This window comes from Emiliania huxleyi (assembly GCF_000372725.1).
Source record: "Emiliania huxleyi CCMP1516 unplaced genomic scaffold EMIHUscaffold_34, whole genome shotgun sequence".
NCBI classification, from domain to species: Eukaryota; Haptophyta; order Isochrysidales; family Noelaerhabdaceae; genus Emiliania; species Emiliania huxleyi.
The window spans coordinates 949,786-960,753 of NW_005199443.1; the positions used below are offsets into that span (position 1 = coordinate 949,786).

At 63.8% G+C, this 10,968-nt stretch overlaps 2 protein-coding genes across 2 annotated transcripts in view; one reads left to right on the forward strand and one right to left on the reverse strand.

The window, feature by feature from the left end:
- Positions 1 to 7,619: 7,619 nt before the first annotated feature.
- Positions 7,620 to 8,802, reverse strand: EMIHUDRAFT_101764 (hypothetical protein; the record flags this gene model as incomplete). Its single annotated transcript, XM_005773443.1, has 2 exons — positions 7,620 to 8,182; positions 8,358 to 8,802. 2 exons carry the CDS (start codon positions 8,800 to 8,802, stop codon positions 7,620 to 7,622), a joined length of 1,008 nt encoding a protein of 335 aa, XP_005773500.1.
- A 951-nt stretch (positions 8,803 to 9,753) lies between these two features.
- Positions 9,754 to 10,968, forward strand: part of EMIHUDRAFT_435809 (hypothetical protein) — a 4,942-nt gene continuing 3,727 nt past the window's right edge. The window contains exons 1-3 of the mRNA XM_005773444.1: positions 9,754 to 10,255; positions 10,360 to 10,414; positions 10,782 to 10,837. Of these exons, the coding sequence (XP_005773501.1) occupies positions 9,769 to 10,255; positions 10,360 to 10,414; positions 10,782 to 10,837 (598 nt within the window). The 5' untranslated portion in view covers positions 9,754 to 9,768. The remainder of the gene's footprint in view (positions 10,256 to 10,359; positions 10,415 to 10,781; positions 10,838 to 10,968) is intronic.

Consider the following 10,968-nt stretch of genomic DNA (forward strand, 5'->3'; position numbering starts at 1 on the left):
GCAGCGAAGGGCGGCGGGGTGGTCTTGGAAAGCGGCGATCATCAGCGCGGTGTCGCCGGCGATGGTCTGCTGGTCGATCGCCGCGCCGTGCCGGGTCAGCGAGTCGACCACTTTCTCGTGTCCTGCGCCGGCGGCCTGCATCAGCGCGGTGTTGCCGAGAGCAGTTTGGTGGTTGATCTCCGCGCCGAACCGCAACGCCAACTCGACCAGCTTCTCGAAGCCATTCACGGCGGCGAGATTCAGCGCGGTTGCGCCTTTGATGTTCTGCAACGAGACATCCGCACCGCGCTGGAGCAGCGCCTCGGCCAGCCCCTCGCGGCCATCGGCCATTGCGACCATCAGCAGCGTCATGCCGCTCACAGGGCCGCCCGAAAAGACGTACTCGAACCTCGCGTTGACCCGCCCGCCGCCGTCGAGCCACGCCAGCACCGCCTCGTCATCGCCTCGCGCAGCCGCTAGCACGACCTCCACTGGCACCGCCCCGCCGCTCGGCTTGGCCTCCGCGCCTCCCTCGCCGCTCGAAGCAGAGGCCGCGGCACTCGCACCCTCCGCCGCGCCTGCGCCGCCTGCTTCGACCGACGGCGCCTTGCTCCGGGCCGCCGTCACCTCCCCGAGATACGTCCTGAAGGCTTCGACGCACTCGGCGTGGCCCTCCTCCTTGGCAAGCTGCAGCGCCGTCTTGCCGTACGCATCGCGCAACGTCATGTCTGCGCCAGCCCGCAGCAGGCGGACCACCACGGCGGGATAATTGCCGAGGGCGGCGAGCATCAACGCGGTGCCGCCGTTGTTGGCCCGCAGGTTGATCTCTGCGCCGTGCTGAAGCAGCAAGTCGGCCATCCGCGCATGGCCGTTGGCGGCGGCCATCATCAGCGCGGTGATGCCTGCGCTGTCCTGCAGGTTGATCTCTGCGCCGTGCCGCAGCAGCATCTTGGCCACCTCCTCGTGGCCGTTGGCGGCGGCGAGCAACAGCGCCGTACAGTCTTTGCTGTCTCGCGCGTCCACTTCCGCGCCGCGCTTCAGCAGCAGTTCAACCAGCGGCTTGTGACCGTGGGCGGCGGCGATCAGCATGAGCGTCCACCCACTCACATCGCGATTCACGCACGTCGCGTCAACCCGCCCATCCCCGGCGAGCCACGTCTGCACCACGCCGACCTTGCCGTTCTCCGCCGCCGCTTCGATTCTTTTCGGCAGCGCGAGCGGCGCAGCAGTAGCCGCCGCTGAAGCGTGCCCGCGCCGGGAGGCGGCTGAGCCAGCCTTCGTCCGTCCGGGCATACAACAGGGCGGGGTTCCGGTTGCTGTTGCTGAGCGCTCACACTCCCGCGCCGCGCACGCTTCGGAAAAAAGAATTTTGAGTCATAAAATTTATCTGCACAGGATCCCTCCCTTGGGGTGTCCGTTTTTTCTTTCTTTCTTTACTGGGACAGGACTGGCGCGTTTAAAAAAGAATTTTCGGCCCCAGTTTCCCGTGCCGGAGTGTTCGAAGAGAGAGTGGACCTGAGCAACAACATGACCTGGAGGCAAATGATTTTTAGCAATACCAAACAACTCTAACACTCACACGTTTGTTTGTCAAATGATCGGAGTGGGAGTCAGAAATGTGGTCCTTGCGCGAGGGGAGCTCGATAGACTCGAGGGGCCAGGATATGCAGCAAGGAGGGCGGAGCTGCGCCGAAAGGCGAAAGAAGCCGAGAGAACAAGGGAACGGCAGGCGGCGGCGGCGCAGGACGAGGCAGAAGAGAATGACGCGACAGAGGAGGAAGTGACAAGGGAGAGAACGACGAGAGTGGGACGGCCGCGAGGTGGCATGAAGGTTGCAGCGAGAAGCGGCGAGAGACTGCGAAAAGAGATAGGAAGAGGCAGACTCCCTAGGGTGGGCGACGGCTAGCGCATCACACCCCTCTCCTTAAAATCCCTGTGTGGTGGCGGCGTGCCGTCCTCCCATCCCTCCCTTGGGTTGTCTGTTTTCTTTCTTTCTTTCCTTCCTCCCATCCCTCCCTTGGGCTGTCTGTTCTTTTCCTTGCCTCCATCGCCCGTATTGCAAAACCGCCGTTCCCCCCTCGGACACGTCCTTCCCATTCATGATCACGGGCACAAAACCACGCAGTTGCGAGCTGGCGGCGGCGCGACGCGCCTCACGCCCTCGCGTTCAGGATGCGGGTGCCCCACCGCGTCAGCGCGCGCTTGGAGAGGTGCTGGCACTGGTGGTAGGCGGAGCGGCACGAGTGCGCGAGGCCGATCGCGACGAGGACGCGCGCGAAGCGCATCCCGTTGGGCTTTACTTGAGCCACTGGGGCAAGACCGTTGGTGGCAGCACCTCCAAGGTGGCGGAACGAGATCCGCCCTTCCTCAGGCCAGCCAACCTGAACCTGGTAAATAAATAAATAAATAAAACGGACACCTCTACTAGGAGATGGGTAAAAAGGAACAGGTCCCAGACAGGTCCCCGCCCTCGTGAACCTTGGTGCCCGCGGCAGAGATCTGAATAAAACGGACACCTCTACTATGAGATAGATGGGTAAAAAAGGAAGGAGCAGGTCCTTATGTTCTTTGTGTAGGGTTTTCTTTCAACAATATGTGCAACCAACCACGCCTTGTACTTATATCAGGGGCCCGCAGGGCACCGCTTCCTCTGGGAAACCCAACCCAAGAACCGACGGATACTTATGTCCTTACCCTTTTGCGCGCCCGCGAAATGGAGTCGGAGCACGGGCCCGTAGCGCAGCGCCCGTGCGTAATCCCCAGGGTAGGTATTCATCCGCAGCCCGCAGGCCAGGCGTGTCGGGTAGAGAGAGCGCGCCGCCATGCGCGTGCAGCGCGACTCGTCCGCAGGGGAGATGAGCGTGAAGTTGCCGCGGGCTCCCGATCTGGCACAGTCCTTCCACAGCAGCCAGTTGAGCGCAGCGTTGTCGTTGCCGGAGCAGCCGTGCGACCTGACCGGCTCCCGTTCGGCCCGAAGGAGCAGGTCCTGCGTCCACGCCGAGCTGCGCAGGAGGAGCTGGCCCGTGTTGATGGCGTAGTTCTTGTCCCCGCTGAAAACGAGGTCTGCTGTCTGGTAAGTTGTCCAGCGCTCAAGGCCGACGCAAAAGTCCATGAAGAGCGAGTCGCAGTCGGTCCAAAAGACCCACTCGTGCGACTTCAGCAGGCTGCGCAGCAGAGAGAGCTTGTGCCATCGGATGTCCCTGTGCACGTCCTCCTGCCGCGCCACGCTCGGCTTGTACAAGTAGCCGCGCGCCCGAGCGTACGCCGCGTGGTTTGCCATGGTCAAGTTGGCATACAGGCCCACCGTGTTGCGCTGCCCGTCGGGGGCGAGAGCGCGGTCGTCGTAGCAAATGGTCGTGATCACCAGCGGCTGTGAACGCAGCGTCGAAACTGGCTCCACCGCGAGAGCCATGGCGCACAGGATTGCCACCAGAGTCGCGGCGACGGTGAGAGGGGCGGTGAGGCGGCGCTAGGCGCAATGTGTTTGTATGACGCGCATGTTTTTTGTCAGTCTCTGTCCATTTTTACTATTTCTACCTTGCTGCATGGGGAGATCAAGTTATTAAAACTCCTGGGCTCTCAATGCCTAGCCCGCCGTTCTGTCAGCCGCGGCCCGCATGTCCAGACAGTGCGGGCCTCGACGCCACACTAGGTCCATTGGGTTGAACCCTGGCTTGTCTCGAAGGTGAGGTATAGAGGGTCACATGGGGAATGCGAACTCGTCATGATGCGCGGCGACGGCGGCGTCGATATCTATCGACGCCGCCGCCCCGCGCTCCAAAACGGTCGCGTACGCATATGCGCACAACTAGGTACGTGCTGCCCCCATTGGATTTGGGCCATACACCGTCAAAGGTCCCTCTCCACTCCTCCTTGCACCACTGAAGCATATGCAGCTGATGTGAGCAAGGTCGCCTAAGCGGCCCCCCTCGCTGTGGGTTGCCGTAGTTGGACCAATGCCACGCGTTGTGGCGAAGATGGCCTCATGCAGAGCCTGGCCGGGCCGTCTTCGGGCCCGGCCGCCCTAACAGTACGACGCATACGCGCCGCGACCGCTTCAAGTGTCGCCGCCGCCGCAAGGCGGACGGCGCCCGCCGCCCAGCCAACAGTGGCTAGGCCGGGGGAAGGGTGGATTCGAGCCGCCCGCACGCTCGTGCGGTAGGGAGGCTCGTGTAAAGCACGCCGTGCGCAAGCACAGGTGCGCGTTTGAAGCATTCGAGTCGCAGCAGCGAAGGCTGCTGCTTACTGGTTTGTGGCACGCCACGCGTCTCGCGCGGTGAGTGCTGAGATACGCCCCGAGCACGATCGCCGGGGCGGCTGCATGACTAGAACGACCCGTGCCGTGGCACAGGTCGAGTAGAGAGGGCCGCACACGCGTCCTTGCGGGCGGCCCGTTGTGAAGGATCGAGCACACCGAAGCGAGGTGTGCTCGTGTTGCAAGTGTCGCCGCCGCCGCAAGGCGGACGGCACCCACCGCCCAGCCAACAGTGGCTAGGGCGGGGGAAGGGTGGATTCGAGCCGCCCGCACGCTCGTGCGGTCGGGGGCTCGTGTAGGGCACGCCGTGCGCAAGCACAGGTGCGCGTTTGAAGCATTCGAGTCGCAGCAGCGGAGGCTGCTGTTTACTGGTTTGTGGCACGCCACGCGTCTCGCGCGGTGAGTGCTGAGATACGCCCCGAGCACGATCGCCGGGGCGGCTGCATGACTAGAACGACCCGTGCCGTGGCACAGGTCGAGTAGAGAGGGCCGCACACGCGTCCTTGCGGGCGGCCCGTTGTGAAGGATCGAGCGCGCCGAAGCGAGGTGTGCTCGTGTTGCAAGTGTCGCCGCCGCAACAAGGCGGACGGCGCCCGCCGCCCAGCCAACAGTGGCTAGGGCGGGGAAAAGGTGGATTCGAGCCGCCCACACGCTCGTGCGGTAGGGAGGCTCGTGTAGAGCACGCCGTGCGCAAGCACAGGTGCGCGTTTGAAGCATGGAGTCGCAGCAGCGAAGGCTGCTGTTTACTGGTTTGTGGCACGCCACGCACCTCGCGCGGTGAGTGCTGAGATACGCCCCGAGCACGATCGCCGGGGCGGCTGCATGACTAGAACGACCCGTGCCGTGGCACAGGTCGAGTAGAGAGGGCCGCACACGCGTCCTTGCGGGCGGCCCGTTGTGAAGGATCGAGCACACCGAAGCGAGGTGTGCTCGTGTTGCAAGTGTCGCCGCCGCCGCAAGGCGGACGGCGCCCACCGCCCAGCCAACAGTGGCTAGGGCGGGGGAAGGGTGGATTCGAGCCGCCCGCACGCTCGTGTGGTAGGGAGGCTCGTGTAGAGCGCGCCGTGCGCAAGCACAGGTGCGCGTTTGAAGCATTCGAGTCGCAGCAGCGAAGGCTGCTGTTTACTGGTTTGTGGCACGCCACGCGTCTCGCGCGGTGAGTGCTGAGATACGCCCCGAGCACGATCGCCGGGGCGGCTGCATGACTAGAACGACCCGTGCAGTGGCACAGGTCGAGTAGAGAGGGCCGCACACGCGTCGTTGCGGGCGGCCCGTTGTGAAGGGTCGAGCGCGCCGAAGCGAGGTGTGCTCGTGTTGCAAGTGCCGCCGCCGCAACAAGGCGGACGGCGCCCACCGCCCAGCCAACAGTGGCTAGGCCGGGGGAAGGGTGGATTCGAGCCGCCCGCACGCTCGTGTGGCCGGGAGGCTCGTGTAGAGCACGCCGTGCGCAAGCACAGGTGCGCGTTTGAAGCATTCGAGTCGCAGCAGCGAAGGCTGCTGTTTACTGGTTTGTGGCACGCCACGCGTCTCGCGCGGTGAGTGCTGAGATACGCCCCGAGCACGATCGCCGGGGCGGCTGCATGACTAGAACGACCCGTGCCGTGGCACAGGTCGAGTAGAGAGGGCCGCACACGCGTCCTTGCGGGCGGCCCGTTGTGAAGGGTCGAGCGCGCCGAAGCGAGGTGTGCTCGTGTTGCAAGTGCCGCCGCCGCCGCAAGGCGGACGGCGCCCACCGCCCAGCCAACAGTCGGTAGGGCGGGAAAAGGTGGATTCGAGCCGCCCGCACGCCCGTGCGGTAGGGAGGCTCGTGTAGAGCACGCCGTGCGCAAGCACAGGTGCGCGTTTGAAGCATTCGAGTCGCAGCAGCGAAGGCTGCTGCTTACTGGTTTGTGTGGCACGCCACGCGTCTCGCGCGGTGAGTGCTGAGATACGCCCCGAGCACGATCGCCGGGGCGGCTGCATGACTAGAACGACCCGTGCCGTGGCACAGGTCGAGTAGAGAGGGCCGCACACGCGTCCTTGCGGGCGGCCCGTTGTGAAGGGTCGAGCGCGCCGAAGCGAGGCGTGCTCGTGTTGCAAGTGTCGCCGCCGCCGCAAGGCGGACGGCGCCCGCCGCCCAGCCAACAGTGGCTAGGGCGGGGGAAGGGTGGATTCGAGCCGCCCGCACGCTCGTGCGGTAGGGAGGCTCGTGTAGAGCACGCCGTGCGCAAGTACAGGTGCGCGTTTGAAGCATTCGAGTCGCAGCAGCGGAGGCTGCTGCTTACTGGTTTGTGGCACGCCACGCGTCTCGCGCGGTGAGTGCTGAGATACGCCCCGAGCACGATCGCCGGGGCGGCTGCATGACTAGAACGACCCGTGCCGTGGCACAGGTCGAGTAGAGAGGGCCGCACACGCGTCCTTGCGGGCGGCCCGTTGCGAAGGATCGAGCGCGCCGAAGCGAGGCGTGCTCGTGTTGCAAGTGTCGCCGCCACCGCTGCACGCGGGCTGGGCTATCGCCTGCAGGATGAGGCTAAAAGAGGCATAGTTCCCCGCGTAGAACACATAGCAAAAGGACTCCCAATCTAAGCAAAGCCAGTTGCTCCATCCGGATGACGCATCAGAACTGAGAAATTTCCGTTGACAGAGAGCTGCTCGTGTGACGACGTGTGGTGTCCATCCCAAATGCGCCGCTGGCGCACTGTGGGGCGGGGGGGGAGGTCAAAGCGAGTCGCCCAGGCTCCCTGCTGGGCGGCTCGCGTCGTGTTTGTAACGGTTCGAAGAAGCTCTTTGTTGACGGTTGCACCGTGAACAGGAGATTGGTCGAGGCTATGCACAAGCGATGCGCGTAGACTCCGTGTGGCTCTGGGCTGCAGCCTGTTAGAGAGCCGAGTCGCTTTAATAGCACGGCCGGGCACGGTCGTACCTCGCGTGCCCTCTGTGCGAAAATGTCTTCTTTCTGTGTGTGGGAGCGCGAGCGAGGGGGCGGAGGGACGAGGGAACGAGGAGAGTGCGAGCCGCGAGAGCGACAAGGACATAAATAACAGATAGGTCGTCCTTCCTGCAAGTAAGTACCAAGATCCTGCACACGACACGAGCGCGGTGTAGACGATAGATAGAGTACCCCGTTTGTGCCGCGTCTTGTGCCCCCGAGTTCATTTAATATAAAATAGATTAGGAAGACGGTCAGTTCAGTTTTCGAAATATTCTGGCGCACGGCTCTCTTGACTCTTCTTCTTGCCATCAGGGGGCGTATCGGCCTGAGTTACAGGACGACTCCTGCATGGGCCTAGCTATAGGGTTGCAGATATTCAGATTGGTTTTGGTGACATGACGCGAGGTCACATGGAGACGCCGAGCTTACCGTCATCACCACTAGTGAGCTCTACGCACTACGGTCACCGCACCCTCAGGCAAGCCCCCGCCCGCGCGCGCCGCCAGGCCCTCCGCCACCACCATAGTTGCCACCACGGCCCTGATACGAGCCACGCCCGCCGCTGGCCCTCGACGAGGGCGAGGCAGCGGGCGGAAGGCTCATCTTGTATTTGCCGAGCAACGTCTCGGCAAAGGCAGCTCGCGCAGGCCAAGCGACTATGTTGAGTGTTGGCGCCTTCGTATTAAAGATAGGGTGCTGCGGACACAAGTCGGCGAGCTGAAGCAGGTGCTGCTCGCCGAAGAGGTAAGCCTCGTAGCCGTGATTGCGGAGCAGGAGCACGCTGTCGAGTAGGCTCCAGTTGGCTGCGACCTGCACGCGGTTGTTCTCGAAGAAGATGAGGTCGACGCGCCCGGACGACAGCAGCTGCGGTGCTCCAGCTAGAATCGGACCGTCCATTCCCTCCGCGTCGATTTTGAGGAAGGCGAGGCGCTGCGACGCCCCGAACGGCAAGGCGCCGAAGAAGGCGTCGAGCGATGTGGCGGGCACCCGTTCCAGCACAGCGGTGTGCAACGATGTGCGCGCGAGCATGCTCATGCCTGCCAAGTGGACACGCAGAGGCATTCCTCGGCCAGCGAGCCCAAAGTGAGGGGGGGGGACACACAGAATAGAGGCATGGACAGAGGCAATTCCTCAGCCAGCTAGTCAAAAGCGAGAGAGGAGGCTGGAGCACGCACGCGCAGTCACGGCATGCAGCTGCGCGGGTGCGGGCACCGTTGTTGCGGTCCGTCTCTTTCAGCCACTGGTGCAGGCCCATGATGGCCACCTCGCTCGCAGGCTGCTGCGCCATGGCCATGTGGTGTATTGTAACATGGTCCATGCCACGCATGCGCCGCTGCAGCAGGTGCACGTTCTTGCTCATCACTTCGAAGACGTGCAGCGAGGCGTTGGGCCAGAATTGTGCGAGTAACGCCGTGAACTCGCCGCGGTTGCCACCCACGTCCACGAGCAAGGACGCATCCTTCCTACAGCTTTCAGCATATGCACGCACAAAGCGGTGCTCTGCTGAGTTGGTGTTAGAGGCGACAACGTCTTTATTAGAGTAGGGCGCGAAGCTGAATGTTCGCAGATGCGCTGAGGAACATGCACTGTGGATGCTCAGCTTGGCGGCGCGCGCGACCATGATCGCCATCAAGCCCAAAATGGTGTTGTGGGGCATCGTTTTGCTGGCGGCCTCCGCAGTTTGGGACTTGGTCCCTGTCGGCCGCCCAGAACGCACGGAACTCAGCAAAAACGAGGACGATGAATACTGACCGCCTTTCGCTGCGTTCACTTTCGCTAGTCGCAACTGCTAGTCGAGAGAGATCGCCCATGGAGTAGGGAGTCCAATGTGCTGCGAACCTGTCGCGGTCCCTTTTGTCATCAGGAGCAGGAGGACTAGCTAGGAGAGCGCAACCAACCAGTGGGAGGCCATACATACACACCACTCCCCCGGAGAATCAAATAAGTGGTAAATACCACTCATTTACAATGGCAAGAGTGGTCGGACTGTGTTTCGCCTTCCCATCAATCAATCAAGAGTGCCGCCTCGGTAAGGTGGAAGGAATGCGTTGCGTATTCTTGCATTTTTGCTCTCTGCTAAGAGAGCATTGAGCGGGCGCGGCGGGCGCGGGAGCGGCAGGCAGGGGGGGCGCCCCCTTGCGGCGCGGCGATTGGGCCGTTGGGAAGCCTCGCCGCGTCGACGTGGATGAGCGCATCAGGAACGTGAGGACGATCTTCAATCAATGCCATGACCGTTGATGTTGCGCCACGGGCCGCCGTGCGCCGACAGTCTCAGACGTCCAGACGGCAGAGAGGCTCGCAGAGGCGCATTGGACTTCTTGCCAGAGGCGTTGGATAGCGGGACGGGCTAGCGCGAGGAGGCAAGGCGAGGAAGAGACAGCAATGAGGTAGAATAACAAGGCCTGTGAATGAATGAACCTTCCTTCCTTCCCTAGGTCCGCCTCTCACACCCTCACTTGTCTGCGATGTGAGCTTCTTGTTTGTTATCAACCTATCTGTGAAATGCAGCCCCTCGGGATCTCCGATGAGGTCGCGGAGCTACGGGGAAATGTCGCCGTGAGACAACGGTTGGCAACCGAAAAAATAAATCTGCCCTGAGCTGGTGTGTCCAATTTCTGGTGTAATGACGATCGGGGTAGCCCTGCTGTCCTGCACCCTCGGGCTGCACGCGTCGCCCGGCGGCCCGGTAGTGCGCGGCGGTCCCGGCGCCGTCTCCGACTCCGCCGCCGTCGTCTCCGCCGCCGCCGCCGCCGCCGCCGCCGCCGCTGCTCCGAGCCGCGCAGCCTCATCGGCTCGCATGGCGCTCAAGCTCGACATGGATCCGACCGAGATGGCGCAGCTGCTCGAGGAGGGGCCAGCGGCATCGCAGGGCCCGTTCGGCAAGGGCGGCGCGCTCGAGTGGCTCGCAAATATCCTCGACAAGGCGGCGGAGGACACGCTGACGCTGCTGCACGCTGCCGATGACAAGGCGGTGCAGGACAGCTCGAAGAACCTGCAGGTGCTCTGGTCGCGCGCGGTGCTCGCGAAGAACGGCGAGCTGGAGGACAGCGTCGCCTTCGAGATGCTGCCCGAGAGCACCCGCGGCACCGTCACCGCGGGGCTCTTTGACGGTACGCCGCCGCTGCCGCCGCAGTAGCCGCCGCCGCAGCCGCCGCCGCCGCAGCCGCCGCCGCCGCCGATCGTTTGACGGTGCTACGGCCCTCGCCCTGTGCAGGGACGCTCCCCTTCCTCGAGTGGGTTGCTGCGCGGACGGCCTTCTTGAACGAGGGCGCGCCCTATGCCCTGTCAAGCAGTTTTCATGCCCTGTGCCCTCGCCTGCCGCCGCCGCCGCCGCCGCCCTCGCCGCTGGCCTGCCACCACCCTCCCCCCACTTGGCTTGCCGCCCCCGCCCCCGCCGCCACTGCCCTCGCCACCACTGCCCTCGCCACTCGGCTTGCCCCTCCGCCACCCTCGCCACCACTGCCCTCGCCGCCACCGCCCTGCCCCTCCGCCACCCTCGCCGCCTTCTAGCTCGGCCTTCTAGCTCAGACCTTGCAGCTCACCGCCGCCCGCCCTTCCCGGCGGCGCAGGGCACAGAGGCGTTCCTCTTCTAGGAACCTTCTAGGAACCTTCTAGGAACCTTCTGGCTGTGAGCAGGCACAGAGGCGTTCCTCTCTTCTCCCGCGTGCGCGGGGGGCGCGAAGTGCCAGGTGCACCCGCCACACACACACGTGCACGCACGCACACACACACACACGCACACACACACACACACACACACACACACATAGCCACACACGACACGCACATACACACACACACACAGACGCGCCCACGCACACAT